At 45.6% G+C, this 19,422-nt stretch overlaps 1 protein-coding gene across 2 annotated transcripts in view; it reads right to left on the bottom strand.

The window, feature by feature from the left end:
- The window catches only part of LOC135400474 (BPTI/Kunitz domain-containing protein-like), a 54,434-nt gene that overhangs the window by 4,641 nt on the left and 30,371 nt on the right, over positions 1-19,422 (bottom strand). For both annotated transcript variants that reach the window (XM_064632314.1, XM_064632306.1), the window contains exon 3: positions 16,538-16,720. In XM_064632314.1, the coding sequence (XP_064488384.1) occupies positions 16,538-16,720 (183 nt within the window). The remainder of the gene's footprint in view (positions 1-16,537; positions 16,721-19,422) is intronic.

The raw sequence follows: 19,422 nt of genomic DNA on the forward strand, positions 1-19,422 counted from the left end.
CCCTCATCACCTCAAGAGGATACAGTGGTTGTTGAATGGTGCATGCTCTCAAGCACATGGAAACTTCAACAAATAATTCATGAAAAAGCCAGTCAGTGGAATTGAACGTGGACCGTCCTGCTACCAGTCAGGGATGTTATATTTCAGACACTCATTGACTTTTGGTGAATTACTTGTTGACTTTGTCCCAAGGTGGAGCTCGCCACAGCTCATTTGCCTATCTGTCAATGTTGCGGTGTGTGTTGTGTTTTTCCCTTTGTGTGTTCCAGACTAAGAACGGTTACTTTGGATCAGGTCAGGTACGTTTCATTTAGACATGGCAAACAGAAAGTGGTGTTTCTCAACACAACTTAGGAGTGGCCTTCATGCATTACTGCTGATGTCATTACGCGTGAATGGAAAGCTGCACATTATGTTCACTCTACTTTTATCTTCTGCTATGTAATCTTGTTCAAGTTCTGTCAAACGAGCGTGTAATGCTATCACATAGTTCGGTACTTTCTTTTCAGTGGTTTGAATGGCAGCGCATGAATGCAGAAAGGAAACTGTCATGTTATCGCAAGTGTTTATGTATTGTACATTTCACTACTAATTTTATTTCTTAGCTTTCGTCGGCGTATTGTGTCAAGCCATGTTATATTAATTTTTCTTATAATAATTAATTGTTAATTGAATTTGTAATATGTATATGTGAAAGTAAGATCACGGGGTTTGAACCCCGTACCTTATTCCCCTGTTGCACCCTGAGAGACCCCGTTTGACAAAATCGCTTCCAAAACAGCCCTCGAAATGGCCAAATGGCCAATTTGATCAAGTACGGGCTTAATATCATTTGATATATTAATGATATTAAAGATGTCTTAAGCAGATTATGTAATATGCATATGTGAAAGTAAGATCACAGGGTTTGAACCTCATACCTTGTTCCCCTGTTGCACCCTGGAAGGTCGCGGCCATGTTAGAAGATACCGGGTTCCCAATGGAGTCAGCTATACGGATTATGTTATCTTTTCTTTAACCGCTTCCAAAACGGCACTCGAAATGGCCAAATGGCCAATTTCACCAACTTCGGGGCTTAATATCATTTGATATAACAATAATATTAAAGATGTCCTAAGGTGATTTTGTAATATGTATATGTGAAAGTAAGATCACGGGGTTTGAACCCCGTATCTTGTTCCCCTGTTGCACCATGAAAGGTGGCGCTTGACGATATCACTTCCAAAACGGCACTCGAAATTGACAGTTTTATCAAGTTTAATATAAAAACGATATAATACAAAACGGTATCATTTGTATATTACTCACTAAACGCAAAGTTGTCGATTCTGTTGGAGATCCGGAAAAAATGACCGTCCGCCTTTCGAACTCCTTCAGACCGGCCGTACAGTCTCAGCGCATGCGTATTGCGATAATACTAGGAGGGGAACCCTGTCTGAGCCGCAACTTTGAAGGCCCTGGGTGCATCAGGATTAACACTCACACGTCGTGCCTTGGTTGGTATGTGGCTTGCAGGAAGTACTGACTAAAAATAGGCGATGACATTTCCAGAATTTGACTGTCATTGTCGAAAAATCGTAGTCTAAACATGGGCCCTGTGCAAAAATCGACGGAATCCCCATAGGCGCAATGCATTAAAATTCATTTGACCAGGGTGCACTAGGTTTATATTCTGCTAGAGCCTTTCATGTCTCCAGGGGATCTTTGCATGGTGTTCTTCTGTATTAGACAATGACATCTTAAAATTTTTATTCTGTTTAGCTGTTAATTAGCATAAACGCCGTCTCCCATTGAATTCACATCCTGTAAGGCCGCTTCCCGCATAGCGGCTGAGCAGAGTGGCGGAGCGCGCCGGCGGGGGGTGAGGGTTACCGCGAATTTTGGGATTGGCAAAATTAATGACTTCGGATAAAAAGACAACACAGCAGCCTAGTGAACAGCATGTTTGTAGTATGCACACAATATCTGTGCAGTGGTCGCAGTACAAACGTAATTAATGTGGCACTGCCCGCTTTAGTAATGCACCAAGTGCAACACAAATATTGTTGAATGCATGTAGTTTAGCTTACGTGCCAATCCAGTATCCAGTGTGAAGTTGTAACAAATAAATAGTTCCTATTTCTCTTAGCTCTCAGAACACAGACAGTAAATTAAGAAGGGCAGACAATGCTAACATGAATTATGGGCTATTCTTCAATGAAACATTCACTGATAGTAAAGGAACCTTCCTCAATGGGTGTTGATGCCTGTGAAAATTCTAAAACATTATCCGAGACGATATCAGCTTCTGCGTGTCAGAAAGGATTGTAGCTCCAACAGTAATCCAGCTAGCAGTGGCAAACATGTGCAAAAGGCAAATTAACTGAACTAATGTAATGTACCTCCTATATTAGACAGTAAAGCTTCTACCACACCATCCATAGGATCCACTGTTTGGACAGCAAAAGTGCTTGAACTGGAGATAGCAGTTATTCGGTATGACGGCCTTTGTTTTCCAGCCTGAAGAAAAGAGGTTCTATTGTTGAGGGCAGGTCTAAAAATGGTGCCAAGATGTCTGCATGAGAGCGCCCATGAAAAGTGGAATATAGGTGAATACTCAAATTATAATATCACACTGTCATACCTGTTGGCAGCAGCTGAAGTGAGGTGTCAGCAATTTCTTCATGCGCAAGATGCAAGCCAGACCCAGCTTCATTTCCATCTTCAGCGTGCACCTGTGGTAATTCACAAGTAAGATTCTCAATACTCTTGTGTTGTTAATAATGGCTATATCAGAGGGACCGCGGTAGCTAACAGACAGCTGCACAGGGGGGCGGGATATGTTTATTACGAAAAAAAGGGGCAGGCAAAAGGAAAGGTCAGCCAGGCAGAAGCCGACTTGCTATTACTTGTAAAAAAAAGAAAAAAAGAAAAACAGAAAAGGAGAAAGACGGAAGCGGCACATGGGCAGCAGGGGGGCATGAGCGCACGATCGCTCAGAGGCAGTCCAGGAGCCCAGAGTCACCCAGGAAGCATATTAGCGCTCTCTTAACAGCCCATTGCTTCTGCCCTACAGGGCCCAGTAGGGTGGCCAAAGAGAGGTCTCCGTGCCCCAGGGCAGATAGGCGGTGCGTGAGTACAGTCCGAGGAGCGGCATATGTTGGACAGGTCAAGAGTAAATGATGGGTGTCGGCGTCGGTGGAGCTATAGGGGCACGCCGAAGAGGGACGCTGCTTGATCTTGAACAGGAACGATGGGGTACGGGCAACATTCATGCGAAGACGATGGAGAGCTGACTCTTCTTTTCGAGACAGCCGTAGCGACACAGTGAAGGCCATCTTCGGGTCAATGCGATGGAGGAAGGTGTTGGCTGCGACAGTGTTTTCCATGAAAAGGTGGGTGTCGAAGGAAAAGCGCCGACTGATGTGTATGCGGCAGACGGATGGTGATAACGGGATGACAGTGTTGCACTCAGCTGCGCCATGAGCGGTCCTCGCTGCTGTGTCGGCACGTGTGTTTCCTGGCAAGCCAATGTGGCTTGGCACTCACTGAAACCCAGACCTCGGCGAAATCACGCATGATCGCGATAACCCACAATAACCGCCATCATGATCACCAAAGGGATGGTGGGGCTGTGATTGCAATCGTCATAGAAGTGCCCTTGCGATGATCACGGCGCGTTGAAATAACATCAGGAAAACCTGCGGTGGTCGCGATCACACTCATGGCAGTAATCTGTATTTCGTGATTCCTGTATTGCGATCACGTTGCCGCGCCTCTGCAGGCACTCATGGGAATTACAATGTGATTGCAATCAGGCTCTTTTCCCTGAGCGCGATTATTGCGTGATCACGCTCATCACCGCGATCATGTTGTTCTGCAAAAGCGCAAAGTATAGGGAAGCGCGCACTTTCTGTGCGCGTTCGCAAAGCCGTGTTTCTTTGTTTGTGAGAGTTAAAAAGAGAGGAGAAATTGAACTTGCGTCCCGACTTGTTCTGCTACTGCTAACAACCCCCCCCCCCCTTATTCCCAAAAAATACTTGTCATGTGCTCTATTCGCAAGTTCGCTATTCACTATGCACATGTTCGCTATTCAGAAGTCCGCTGTTCACATGTTCACGCAACGCCGTGTGTTCCGTCCCATTCTGATTAGTTTTATATTATGGTTCTTGCTCTTGCTTGACTGTTGGCTATCCTCAACATGCCCCTTCCCATAAAATTCAAATATAAGAGGCGAAATTTGCTTAACGCTTGCCTTTGGATGCTTTCTTAAAGGGACTCTGACCAGAAGTTCGACAAATCTTTCGTTTGCATCTATTACGAAGGTATAATATGCCTCCAAGCCACACCCGAAATATTTTGGCTGTGCGCGGCGGCAAAGTTTGCCAAACGGAGAGCTGAAAACCGGCGTCGCTTTTCCTCCTCAACTCGCGCAATCGGGGCCGAAATCTAGCCTCTTTGTAGTGGACATCCTCCAATTTCCGTGTGCGTGACGAAAGCACGAGGTCCACGTTTCATTGGGCGCCCGGACCGGAAGTTCTGTTGTGAGTGAGTTTGTGAGAGCGCCGGCATCCGTCCGGAAAGCGATCTTCAATATGGACGTCGAAGGAAGAAATGCGGAGACTTCGAGCCCCGAACTTCTTTCTGACATTTCTGCGATCGATCGAGAAGAAAATTCTGCGTGCTGAACACCTCGGTAGGCTTTCGAAACGTCGCCGATGCCGCCAATGCGAGACGAAGTTAGAGCTCTACGAACATCGGTCACAGATGGAGCAAACAGCATGAGTCGCCTGTCTTCAGGTAAGCGATGAGCTTTTTAACGCACACTGTGAACACGAACACGTAAACGTTCTCTGAAATTTCGTGTTCTGATATTTAACGCGCACTTGCTGTTCATGGCGCCGGTGTGTCATAATGCCGAAGGAGATCGAATGCTTGTGCTGCCAGGAGCTCGAAAACACTGCCGAATGACTGCAGTATGAGTGCATTACAACCCACGAAGATTTCCAACTTCTATGCTTCAATATGACTGTCCTGAAGGTCGCATATTGAACTCCGTGGGCAGCGCGAACCTATGAGCGACTATATTCACAAGTAAGTCACATGTGTCCTTGTCGAACGATGTTAGAATTTAGGCGCCCAAAACTGGTTTGGTCCTGCATTAAAGTCGTTAAAAACTCCAGTACAGGACGCAGCACGTAAAAAGACTGTACAGTACACAACTCTGAACTGGAGAAAACCAATAGTTTGTAATTGTCAGAGTGCTGTGTCCTGAGTCACGTTTTTATGTATTGCCCTGTGCATAAGGTTTTAGCGTAGGTTTTTAGCGATATTGAGTGTTCTTGATTGTCGATTCAGTGAAAAGTATAACAATGTTGGTTTCGAAAAGAACACAGCATGTGTAGTAATGTACAGGGTGTGGGCAGGTAAACTGCAGTTGCTCCCAGGTACATGTAGAAATGACACTGCACACACACTGTACTGTAACCGGTTACCTATTTGCCTAAACTATATTTTATGTACATCTGTGTAGACGATGCAGATACACTGCGTATCGCCAGTTTCCAAGGTGAGTATGGCACAAGCTTGGGAAAAACAAGAGCATGGTCATCCCAGCCTGTGCAGTGAAGAGAGTCTGGCAAGCCTTCCCACAGAAAATGCCACAGGCTTTGAGTACCCAAGATCCTAACTGGAGGTACCTCTTCGCGCAGCTCGTCTATCGCGTTTAAAATAATTCAGCATCTGTATTTGGGATGATTTATAGCTCACAACACTAACACACTAGTCCTTTTTAATGAGTCTTGCGGAACGATAGATGAGCACTCCTTTCGTGACATTGTGTACCATTGCTACAGTGAACAATTTCTTGAGCAAGACTGATGAACGAATGAAAAACAGAGTCTGTCTTCCAAATATGTATGTTCCTTGTAACTTCCGTATTTGTTAAGTGACCCATGTTGATGTCCCCCCTCATGTAATGCCTGTGAGGGCCTTTGAGATATATTCATAAATAAATAAATATCAAAACCGGAAAAAGATGTAACACCTATCCTCTCTTTGTGTGAATGATAGATAAACATTCTCAGAAGATCCATGACTTGAAAACCCGAGACGAGGTAGGGACGATAACAGACAAACACAAACACTGTGTTTGTGTTTGTCTGTTATCGTCCCTACCTCGTCTCGGGTTTTCAAGTCATGGATCGTCACCACCAGCTCACTTGCTACCCAACTTTCCTTTCGTTATCATTCTCAGAAGATTTGTACATAGTCACACTTTGCCTCATTTTGCCTAAAGCCTAGTTCCACCTCTTGCATCATCTCCACATCTTCAATCCCCAAAGCAGTACAAGGCTAAAGTAATCAGCTACTACATAAAAAGAAGGAGGAGGAGGAAAACAAAAGCTGGCACCTCTAAAATTTGAAGAAACCCTGGTGCTTTCACGGGGCTACTCACGGCTCAGTCCTGGATCAGATCCCGATGGAAAACAGCTTTTCTGAGCCTCAGTGATAGATTCCCTTGATTGCACTGACTGTGAGGCACAACTCATTGGCTTGGTGGAAGTGGGCTTGCGTCTGATAGTACAATTTGGAATAAAGGGAGCAAGGAACATCTCTCTACGGTCTTAAGAAGGATATCAACATTACCTGTCAATGTACAGCATTTCATGTTGCTTTCAGTAAGTACAACACTCCTCATAGCAGTTACCATTCGTGTTGGGAAAGCATGCTGAAGTTAGCTCAGGCAGTGCATCCAGAACTGTGAATCAGGTTCATAGAGAGCACCTGGTGAGAGGGACAGCAACAGTGTCCAGTAAAGACTCTCCAGGAATTTTGTGCAGGTTTGGGGGTCATACCTTTTAATAGTGTTGATGGAAAGCAGGGTGTGTGAAACACTGACGTCTGGTAGATCAATTCTTGTTATTTATAACCAGGTACCCATGTTCAAGTAATCTAGAAAAAGCCTTGGCTCTCTTGGAGAAAATTGCTAATGAATCTGAGTGTCTTTTGTGGAAACAGGTTGTAACTGCCTTTCTATCCACCCTTCTTAGTTGCCCTAGCAAAAGCAAATATGTAATGCTGTACACCATATCTGATGCTAGCACACTAATTGCGTTGAGAGTTCTAAGGCTTCTGAAATGGAGCTACCTCGTACATACGCTGTGCCATGTCGGCAAGAACATAAATCAGACTGCCTTTACTTTTTAAATTGACCCTTCAGTGCTTCATGTGACTGCAAGAATGGCACCCCAAAAATGATAGGCAATGAAAATGATTTCTACAATGTATTGAGCTTTGTAAAACAACAACTATATTTGAAAATATATTCCAAAAGCCGGGTGACAACCTCATAATGTAGCGTCACGCCTGATAAAGCAGGATTCTAAGAACTTTCTAGGGCCCCATTGCTAGTCATGTGCAAAGGTTACTGCACCATCAAAATATATGTCCCTTAGGACAGCAATGGTAGATTAATTCGGTCTTGGTTAGTTAAGCTAAGCACTAGTAGCCCTGGCAACGTCCCTTGTGTGCTCTTTTAGTCTTGTCCCGAGTCTTTTGTCTATCTCGCCAATGTAGGTTGCATCACATTCTATGCACTCAACTTGATATGCACAGTCAAAATGCCTGATGGGCACAGTGCCCTCCAAATAGCGTATGAAATACGTTGGATGAAAGGAATGCGCACCACCGATTTGACTCCTTTGATGTTGTTTTTGATTGTTCTCTGTTGTAGGAATGATGCCACCTGGATAGGCAATGAAACGTTTACTCTGTTCTTAATTGTTGTGTTAAGCCGGTGTTACATTATGATCTTTGTTTGAATGATGATTAGTGGCGAGCTTCATACCCTGGGCCACTACTCTAACAATTGCTTATGGTAGTGTGGCGAAATGGAATAACGAGCCTTGTAAACATTGTACTTGGAAATATATTTATTTATCTCTCATAGGTTGAAGAACCCAGTGTGGTGTTACATAACGGAGGGACATGTAATCATACAAGACCGATCACCAAAAGGCCTTGCTTTTGACTAGATTAAAATGTGAAGCGATTGTAACATAACAAATGCTGCATGGTGGTGATATGATAGGTTCTCCTCACGAGAAACTAGTTGAGAAACTGCATATCCAGTTAGCAGGATCAAATTTTGATTAGGCTACTTTGGCCAACACGCGAGCATACAGCACACTGTCAACAGCGCTTACAAAATAAAAGAAATACTACATGTACGTGTACCCAGAAATTAAGACAGTTCAAAATGCTGTGAACGAATTCCACTACGTTAGTGTTGCCTGAATACCCTTTTCTAAAGCCATGCTGGAATTTAAAACAAGAAATCGACAGACTTAACTTGGTTGACAACGTGGTAGTACATGATGTGCTCCATTAGTTTACAGGGAACCCTAAAAAGTGGAGCTGGTTAATCCCAGGATTCGAGGATTCCCATCCTCGTCGCCAGTTGAAGTAGACCAGGCTACGTGGGTACACTGTTTATTCCACGGAAGCCAGAACCCGAATGCCAGCTGACTAGCAGCTGCTCACGAGACTCCCAGTCTTCATCCTCAATATCGCTGCCGGTGGAACTGCAGCGCCACTACAGATAGAAGGAGCATAGTTGTCACCTCTTCTGAAGACAGGAATCAGCTTGAGACCTATGTCCTCGACTCACACACATACTAAGCACCTTTCACACAGATTAACGTATCTTCGTTCCAGCTCTTTCACTTTCAGATGTTCATCTCTGTTGAGTGGTCTGTCATTTTTGTAATACAGATTGGAATTGAAATGCAGGTGCATAAGGCATGCTCTGAAAGAAAAGTGTTTGGTTTTAGTCCTCTTAATGTTTCCAAAAAAGAAAACAAACTTCACGGTGACTATTCTTCTGGAATGAGCAATTCCAGGATGACAGCAAAAAATATATCTCGCCATATCATTATATCCACCTGGCACTTCAATTGAATAATGGCAGTTGAAGATGGTGATGATTCAATTTAATGGCACATAAGCAACTCGGGCTATAGTGCGCCAAAGCCATGGTAAAACTGTGACTTGTTAAATATCAAACGATTATACTAAAATAATATACTTTGTTGGTTGGTAAATTGAGATATAGACAAAAACATGATATGATAAAAATAAGCAATTGAAGAAAAGGCAATTGTTGGCTTTGTGTGACTGATGTCGAGTTTGCCACACTACGTGTTGAATAATAATGTACGCTGATATGCTCTAGCATATAAAGTACAATCATACACACGCTGAATGTGTGGTGGATATGTGAAACCAATATACACATACTTACATTTCAAACTTTCTTGAAAAAGGCAGTCCATGTCTGTCGGATTTGCCAGACTCTATACAAAGCCAGTAAGCACAGTGTGCAAAGACTGTTTCATCTTTCGAAAGCGGAGGTGCAGCTACCACGACGCTTCCCCATCTCAATGCCTTGGAGCGGCATTGCCTAGTAAGAAGCCATCAGAAGGATCTCATAAAGATAACTTGATACGTCGAAAAGGGGAAAAATGAAACACTGTCAAGGAGCCCGCGAAGAGGGAATCACACACGTAACATGCAAAACGGTTAGGAGCAACTAATATTTATTCGAACAAGAACTTTCGTGCAAGAGACTGCACTTCTTCAGGTAGATAGCTTGGTTGAAAAAGTGGAGGGTTCTGTGGGATACGTAAGAAAGCATACGCGTTACACAACAGCTACGAGAATGATCGACTGCACTTGCATGGTTTTCAGTACGTAGACTTCGAACTGAAAAATAAATCTGCTAACCTTGTTGAAACTACTTTTCCGTCAGGACCACACGAGAGCACACTTGGTTTCTTTAGTTGAAGGTATCATCAGGTCCCCATGCTCCTTTGAGATGCAGCAGACAGAATTTCGCTGGGGCGAGTGACTGCCGTTGCGGTTCGTCGCTTCGCAGCAGATCAAGAACAGTACACCGCTACGATAGGTGAAACGTTCAGAATATGGCGACCAACTCCAACACCAACCCAATGACCCGAACAAAGAGGATGAACCGGGAGTCACACAAGTTCGCAGTTCGCAAGCTCGGCATACGGCATCCATTACAGCTGACCGGATACGGAAGCATATATGGAACGCGTGTACAGATTGAAAAGAAAATCGTAGAAACTGTTGCAGGTGATAAGTGCAGGGTATATTTTTCTTTTTGAGGCTCTGTAATAAAAACATATTAACATAGAAATGGCATTTCATGAAGAAAGTTGACAGGTATTGCGTGGCCACGTGACGCGTTTGAGCCAATTGTGGGTGTTGCGGGTGGCCCCCGTGTTGACGTCATCTTGATGGTGGGCGGGGGTGGATATTCTATATAAACGTATGTTTTCTCGGTTTGACGCTAGGCGTGCGGCACTCGGATGAAGTCCAATGTTTAAAATTCGAGTTTAGAGAAACCGCGGGGTTTTAATGCATGAATTTTCGCATGGAGAGTCCTTGTTCTGTGCTTTATCGACAGCAAGTACGAAAGAGCTCCCACAACTTCTAGTCAGAGTCCCTTTAACTATTGCTATCATGCTCCGACGTCTCTAATTTTTCGTATCTCGTCTTCGCCGATCACTTTGTCGTTGTGAACCTGTTGCCGGTTGACCAAATGTCTGTTGTCACGATGCTAGAATTTTGCAATGTCGCCCTTGTGATGGTGTGTGTCGTTTTCTGCTTGCCGCAGTTTCTTTGGCGGACCGGCATGTTGACATACTGGCGACGAGAGGGCCAATGGCGACGTCAGTTAGGAAATCTGTCATAATCGGTAGCCTACACTGTGCTTCTAACACCAATTATTTACTTAGCGCGCGGAAATACATGAAGGAACAAACATCCTAAGATTGACATTGAGAAATACGTGTAGGGTAGTGAGCTTTTAATAGCTACGTCGTGGAATTTCTCCGGCTTCCTGCCGTTTTGACCCCTTCACGCTTTCCGCCACCAGGATGAGTTTTTCAACTGTAGTCGGGAGAAGTGAGCACTGTCGCGCCCTTTGTATTGCACCGGCCACCGAAAAAAAGCGTTCGACGCCACCGGAAGTGGCCGGTATGCCAAAGCAGACCTCCGCAGGACGACCGAGCTTAGGATATCGACTGGTGTCGTGTTTTCAAAAGGTACAGACATCTTGCTTGTCATAGTCCTCCGCAGTATACTCGTCAAGCTCAGACGTCTGCCGAACTTCAGGCACCGGGAGCACAGGTATCAAGGACACCGTAGATGCCGAGGGCTGTGGAAAGATCCACAGCGTGCTCTGACCATGTTCGAAATTTCCCACTGCTCTTCTTTTTCCAATCTTTCGCGTTTTCTCGACACAGCATAAATGTTTTCTCGCTGTCACTAGAGCTGCCTATATATTTGAAGTGGTCCTGCAGTCAATCGGGGACAGCGAAGTCACCCATGGTGTGGGGCTCGTCAACGCTATCAGACACGATTCTTCGCTGCAGCAGCGGCGCAACACCTGTTGCCTGCGCAACCAGTGCCCAAACGACACACGCCCGGGCTCGATCAGCGTTTTATTGCCATTGCGATCTTTGATTTGCCTATTTTTGGCCTGAAAGCACAATCACAACAGGAAATTCACGCCTTCCCTGTCTTTGCTGTGTGCAAGGTGCCATGTGCGAACAGCGCAACTACATGGTGATCGCGTGAGTGCGATAATGCCTAGATATCACACGAACGGCCTTTGCTGATATCGTGATCGCATTCATGTAATCACCCTCATGGTGATCGCAGCATGCGCGATCAACTCATTCGTTCCACGTTGTGATTGCGATAAACAGTGGCGCTAGCATGAATGCGATCACGATATCAGCAAAGGCCGTTCGTGTGATATCTGAGCCTGAGCGTGAGCGTCTGTCGGCTTCAGCATCACGCTCGCCTTATCAGATGATCGTGATCGCGAGTTCTTTCGAGCCGAAATGATGAGCTCTGCTGAAACCACACGGAGTGGCCGGAGGTGACGAGGAGGTTGTGCACAACTGCACAATCGATTCACGAAGCTTCCTATTTTTATATCGCCTGCAGTAGCATTAACACTGTTCCGCTTTAGCAGCTATATTTATCCATAAACATGAACTTAAAGCTCGACTTACCTCCACTTTGCTGTTTTTTTTTTTTTTTTTTCGTGATCCTCCGCAGCACGTTCAAAATTGGTGTGCCGGGCATCTCACTGCAAATGGTTTCGTGCCGAGCTTCCAAGTTGCGTGAATGAGAGTCAAAACGCAGGCTAACTGGTGATGCATGGTGAAAATTGACTAAGCCCCCGAGACAAGGAAAAACACAGACGGTCACCTCTGGAGTCGCGCGTTGCCTATAATGACATTAATGGACAAAATTCTTGGATTAAATTGCTGCTTTCGTGGTGGAATCCAGTCCGCACTGCATAATCAATCGCTGTCAGCCAAGAGCTTCGCACTGCTTGCTCTTTTGGCAACTTGTGGTAGGTAACACTTGAATGCTCAGATGAATTGTTTTAACAGCGTAGCACCGTCGCATTCTCGACGAGTTCGCCGTGGCATATCACGTATCATATCGCTACAGCTAATAAAAGGCAAGGTCAGCACAGGGAAGTGCGCTTTCCAAACGATGCGCCGAAGAAATGTTCACATGCTACTTTTTTCCGGCTTCCCTGTTTGTCAAAGCACAATGCACAGAGAACGAAACCAAAGAAGCCAAGCGGCCAAGCCAAAACAGTTAAAACCTGGAGCAGTGACGCCGGTGCGCCCGTGCGCAGGATTTGCCGACGATCTGACGGGCGTGCGGGGAAGCTAAAAAAAATGTTTTTCTAAAAAACTACAAACAGTTGGGCCAAAATATTTCGCACACATATTCAGTGTTCGCTAATGGCCACACAGCGTGAGTATCGTTCAATTCTGTGGCGCTTCAAAATCGGCGTATCTGACCTTTAAGTGGGGGAATCTCGCGTCAGTAGCGACTTATGGAGCTCCTCCAATAGTTGGTCGTAATCTTGACTGGCCCGCCTTAAAGGAACGTGTGCAGAAGAAGGCGTGCCCAGGAACCTTCCACCAGTTCACTGTGTCCTACATCAAGAGGCATCATCCTGCCGCATAGTTCAGTTTAAGCACGTCATGGATGTCGTCAAGACCGTTAACTTCAGTCGGTCGAGAGGCTTGAATCTTCGGCTGTGTGCCGATTTCCTTCAAAACTTGGATGCCACGTACAAGGACATATCTTATCGTACAGAGAGTGAGTGAGAATGAGAGTGTGGGCAGATGAGCGTGGGGTTGGGGGATATGTTTTTTGAGCAAGGAAAGGTTAGTCAGGCAAAGACCGACTTGCTATTCCTTTCATAAAAGGGAACGAAAAAAGGAAAGGGAACGAAAAGATAGAAAGAAAACGGATTTTTCTCACAGCAAGGGGAAATAATGCCCTGAAAAGCCGACCACGAATGGTTGCGTGACCTGGCGTTTCTCGTCGACATAACTAACCACCTGAACATTCTGAATATGGGCCTGTAGCGGAGAGCTCGCTTGATCACAGAGATGTACGACAGCGCCAAAGGTTTTGTGAGATAGTTGGAACTTTGGGAGGAACAGCTAACGTTGAAGGATCTCTTCCACTTTCCTTGTCTGCAAAGCCGTTGACTGCAAGAACAAGGAAACGCTTCGCACATACTCGTCGGCAGCGTCGGTGCTGCGGCGTTAGTTCATGTGAAGGTTTCATGACTTTGAGATCCTCAAGGCGATGTTAAGACACTTCGCCACCCCGTTTCAGTTATTCTAGAAGACGTTAAGGAACTAATAGATCATCAGTGCAATACCACATTGCAACAAAAGTTATCGGCGACGAAATCGGCGCTCCCGAGTTCTACAAATATGTAGACAGGAAATCGTTTCCCTGCCTGATGTCTGACGTCAACCGTGTTCTGTCGATGTTTGGAAGCACATACGTATGCGAGCAGTTCTCTTCAATGAATATCGACAAGACTAAGCTGGGGTCCCACCTATCTGATGATCATCTTCGAGCCCATTTGAGAATTGCCACTGCGGTCAACCTATAAGTGGACCTCGGGAATCTGGTGAGGAAGAAGAGGCCTCAAGTGTCGTCAGCGCATCATTAGGAGCGCGTCCTCCGGTAACCTCGTTCGCGTTTAGTTTATTCGGAGGTGCATAGCCTCCTGCCGTTGGCTGTAATAAAGTCGATATTGTCTGTTCTACTGCGTATTTCAATCGGGCTTCTCTTCTAGACGATAGGATAGTCGCCAACGGCATCCATGTATCGCCTGGAGAACGAGTTCTGTGTCATATTACAGACAGTTGAGAAAGTTGCCGCTACGTCACTCGACCTCGGCCACACGGTCCCCCAAATCAGAGGCAGTTTTTGTGTACGTGCACTATCTGCGGCCCGCCGTGGTGTAGGCCAGGGCAATGCGGCCCGAGAGTCAGTTTGAGTTGGAGACCCCTGGCCTACATGAACCTGAGTGGAGCCTGTGAAAAGTGAAAAAACAGGCACACGTCTCGAACACGATGAATAAACGGATGATCATCGACAAAAAAAAAAAAAAAAATCGGTTCCAATACGAACGCATTTCACGGACGCGGAAAACATCCCGTTGGTGTGAAACCATCCTAACTTGTTGCGGGTTTTCTAAAGAAAATTTCAGTTGCAAGTCTGCGCTCAGCCTTGTAGGCTCTATGTCGTCATCTTGTTTGTACGCTGTTTAGCTATGTTTCCGTACCAACAAGGCCAATCTTCTATCTTCCACAGTGTTGTGAGCTTGCCGTTCTACAGGGTGTTCACGAAAATCCCCGGCTGGTTCGTGAACAGGGGGCGCCATCGAATAAATTTCTTTTTGGTAGAGATCCTTGGGACATCGGTCATGAACTGACTAGAAAGCGGCTCATTTGGATACGCTCACTCATTAAATAAACATGCTAACTTTTAACTTTTACTTCGCACGCTTACGGAAGCTCTGTTTTACGCATCGGGACCTTCAGCGAAAAATATTCCAAGGAAAAAACGCATCGGCACTTAGTGATTTTTTCGAATAATTGTTTCGGTTTACATATTTCTTGCGCGGAGCAGTGCACCAATGCGCTCTTTGGATCAGCGATCGGGTCCTCAATTTCGTGTTCATTCGCCTGGTTGACACATGGGGGTGACGGAAGATAAAGAACACCCGCAAGAGAGGCTTTGGTATTCGTTCTCAAAGCGACTGGTAAACAGCGCTGGCGGTTCTGTCGTTCCGTAGGTGAGATAGCGTGCTCTTATCATGGATAATGACGAATGCGCCGCGAGGGCTGTGAACCAGTGGGGTACACTCTTAAAAATTAGCTACACTACATAGCACGCTCCTAGTCAACCATCATCCCAAATGACAACGTTCTCTCCCTTGATTTGAGGAAAATGGGAGGGGGCACACTTTCTTTGTACTGTCAATTATTCCGAACATAAGGGAAAAAGGTCATGCCTCTTGTTTTCAACAAATCGAGCGAGAACGTTGTCATTCGGGATAATGGTTGGCTAGGAGCGTCCTATGTGGTGTACCTAGTTTTTAAAAGTGTACCCCACTTGTTCACAGCGCTCGATGCGCATTCGTCATCCGTGATAAGACCACGCTATCTCACCTACGGAACGACAGAACCGCCAGCGCTGTTTACCTGTCGCTTTGAGAACGGATACCAAAGCGTCTCTTGCGGCTGTTCCTTATCTTCCGTCACCCCCGTGTGTCAACCAGGCGAATGAATACGAAATTGACGGCCGGATAGTTGATCCAAATAGCGCATTGGTGCACTGCTCCGCGTAAGAAATATGTAAACCGAAACCAGTTAATTACTCGAAAAAATCACTAAGTGTCGACGCGTTTTGTTTTTTGTTTTTTTAAACATTTTTCGCTTAAGGTCCTATGCGTAAAACAGAGCTTCCGTAAGCGTGCGAAGTAAAAGTTAAAAGTTAGCATGTTTATTTAATTAGTGAGCGTACGCAAATGAGCCGCTCACTACTCAGTTCATGGCCGATGTCCCAAGGATCTCTACCAAAAAGAAATTTATTCGATGGCGCCCCCTGTTCACGCATTATTCAGCAGGGGATTTTCGTGAAACACCCTGTATAGGGTGGTGGCTCTGTCAATCCAATTAATTGACTGGTTCGGCTGTTCTACATTTTTAGATTTACCGTGTCATGTGCCCATTAGAGGCATGACTTGTTGATGCTGCCCGTGTTCGCAAAGAGGGATTAAGTATATTGACTGTGGGACGAACGAACGCCCTTTCCTGGGTTCCCCAAGAGCATATTTGTGCGTATGGGTGCAACAGACATGCTCATACTTCACCCAGATGTCTATGTGAAATATTCGTCGTTGAACCCAGAACAGTTTAGTGTGAGAACACATCTGCTAGTCGGAGGGAAGCCTCCGACTCTTAGCATAGGGCATTTCCGAGTGAGTGATGCGATTCCGTCACGAATTCAGAGAAAGGTGCTAATTCGAGCCAATGCCGCCTGTGCAAGCAGGTAGTGCCCTTGCTTTGAACTTCATTGTGACACCGCGATAAAGAGTAGTAATCAAAAGTATTCAACTTACTCGTACAGCGCATCTCGCATTCCTGAAGGGACCTGAAGTTGTTCTGCGTAGCCATGCAGCCATGATGGACGAACTGCTCACACTTCCCCACTTCGCTGTTATAATAGTACCTGGGCATGTAGTGCCAACAGGTTTCCGTGCCTGAAGTGCGCGGCAGCTCACAGATGTTTATGTCCGCTCTCGCTTGTCACGGGAAAGAACGGAAAACCGTTAATGATAGCCGCTTACAAATGTGACAAGTTTTATAAGTACTTGTGTTTTACAATGTTCGCCATAAGCTTCTACAGCAGTCAGACATGCATTATCCTGCGCGCGTGCGCACAATCCGCCTAAAGCACGATCGCGATTTGCGGTCTGTTAATAACTGCATCACGTCGTTTAAGCAATCAGGCTTCGTTTACTCTAGATGGCGTTGCCACGAGCCTTCAATCCGTGAACGCCAGTGGCCTTCTCATTCCTGTCATCCAATTCAATCCAAGTCGTATTTTCACCCTGACTCCATGCGTGAAGTATCTTATTTGCTCTAATGGGGTGCTTGTATTGCTCCCCACTCCGTAAGGAAGGGGTATTGTGCCGTGTAGACATTTTACTGCAACTTCTGAAAGTGGCGAACGGAGCTTGTAATAGATACTGTTCGTAAGAGGACCGTATCTATTACGGCAACTCAGTTGTTGAGATATCCTAATTCACAGTCTTGGCTTCTGTGCATTATGAGAGTACTATGGGCATAATGTACCGAACACTCAAAACCTTGTAGGCAGAAAGAAAATGCAGCAATCGGATGACACTCAGCAGATGAATAAGTCTGAATCCCAGAGTCGCTGAAATAGAGGTACTGTAAAGTGAAATAGTTAGATACCACCATGCGGAACTTGGCTTTGTGATGACACGAGAAGTCATCACCTCTCAGTTCGTACTAATTAATTTTGAACACTTCCAGAAAGAGACGGTGGCGACATTCTTTGAGCACGGTGGACATTAACTGCTCTGAGGCTGAAACACAGAAACAGACAAACACAACACAAGCCTCTGTTTCTGTGTTCCATTCTCCCAACAATTACTTTCTATCGTGTTCACCACATGCGACTGCCTCGTGCTTGTGTTGTGTATACAGGGTGTTTCTTTTTACCTGACCAAGTTTTCATAAAAAGGGGAGTTGCCCTCGGACGCCTTTACGTTTGTCACTGGATTACTCGACGGGGCTGCAACTAGAAAACCGTATTTTTCCTCAATTAGGGAACTAATTAACAGTGATATTTTAATCAACTTCTTAATTGTTGACTTGAGGGTGCAGCTTGCAATTCCGATATTAAAGGCTGATCTCCACATGATGCGCTCGAACCACTCATGAAGCGCAAAAGTAATCACAGCGCGCGCTACAGGCCTAAGTATTTTACTTCCGTCGTCTGCTGTGCAGAGCAAGTAATCTGCAAAGGAGCGACAATGACATCAATATCTCCGCCCACACTTAACGTCACAGAAGGACGTCACACGCAATTCAGGCAAACCCTTTTCGCGGTATATTTCACGATCTTTGTTTTTGTTGTTTTATTTTTTGCTTGCAAGGAGCTTTGTGCATCACCGCTACATATCAACACCTCCAAGATAGCATCAGGCCTGCGCCCCACATGACACAACGTCACACGCCATTCGCACATTCTAGCGGTAGTACCGTGTCCCGCGTGTTGCAAAATCGAATTTTCCAAAGGAACTTTCAACTTCTGTGTCCGCATGAAAGTAATTGCTACAGGTTGAAGCCGTTCTGTGGAGCAACCAGATGTGCTAGCACTTTTTTGTGGGATGTCACACATACATTGCGAGTGCTGGGAGCCGGTGAAGAACAGAATGCTTTGACATCTTTGTAAGAGGTACCTGTTCAGGGTTATTATAACCAAGCATATTTACTGTACACATTATGTCAGGAGAGACGCAGTGACTTCCAGCATTCTTTAAAACATTTCCTTTCCTACGGGTCCATGACCACGGACGGTGGAAATCGCACAGAGGAAAGTGTCGTTGTGTAGTGTCTTACGCGCACATTGAAGGCTAATTGATGGTGTGTTTGTGAAGCTTGCCGAAACAGCCCAACTGGCGCCGCTGTCCAATATGTTCTTCGGTTCGACATGCTGCAACCATGGGAAGGTCCTAGTCGGATTAACTCTCGGAAGACACCTTGCGCAAAGTTTTGCATCATCCTCGACTACAGAAGTGCACGGAGTGCCCTTATACAGAGTATGTGAAGACATTTGCATTACTGTACTATGTCGTCCTGGCGTCACACCTACCTCAATGACCTCTTCGTTGTACAGCGCTGACCGTGTGTATTGCTCTGACTACCGCCTCATACACAGGCAAAAGTGTTTCGGACAAAAGGCGTAACACAAATGGGCTAGCTGTACAGATGCTGCTTCAAGTACTTCACAGCAAAGGTGGCTGAGTCACAGCAAGCAGCAATGTCGCCCACACTTGAAGGAAGCTCACAGGGTGAGCCGTTTGTGCACCAGCCCGACGTGGTCGAAGAAATCATTGAGTATATATCATCTGAAGCCATTAACGTCACACCGCTGAAGTAAAGAAGGAAGTCGGTGGAGGCATATGCACAGGGCAAACACTCCGAAATACGTGAAGAAATGAGCAGAAAGGCCGTAAACTGGAGACCGCTTTCGGTGTTGCCTTGCCAGGAACATCCAGGAGTAACTGCCAGGATTGCAGTGAGTTAGCATGTAACGAGAGAAGAGCCTATCAAGAAAACCTGACAAGAACCTGCCATCAAAAGTAACATTTAAGGAAAGTGGCTCCTACAACAGCCTAAAGCAGCTCATGACACGAGCACTCTCATCCACCCGGGATGCTCTGCATAACTTTACGTTACGTTTACGCGTTAC

This window comes from Ornithodoros turicata, chromosome 1 (assembly GCF_037126465.1).
Source record: "Ornithodoros turicata isolate Travis chromosome 1, ASM3712646v1, whole genome shotgun sequence".
Lineage (NCBI taxonomy): Eukaryota > Metazoa > Arthropoda > Arachnida > Ixodida > Argasidae > Ornithodoros > Ornithodoros turicata.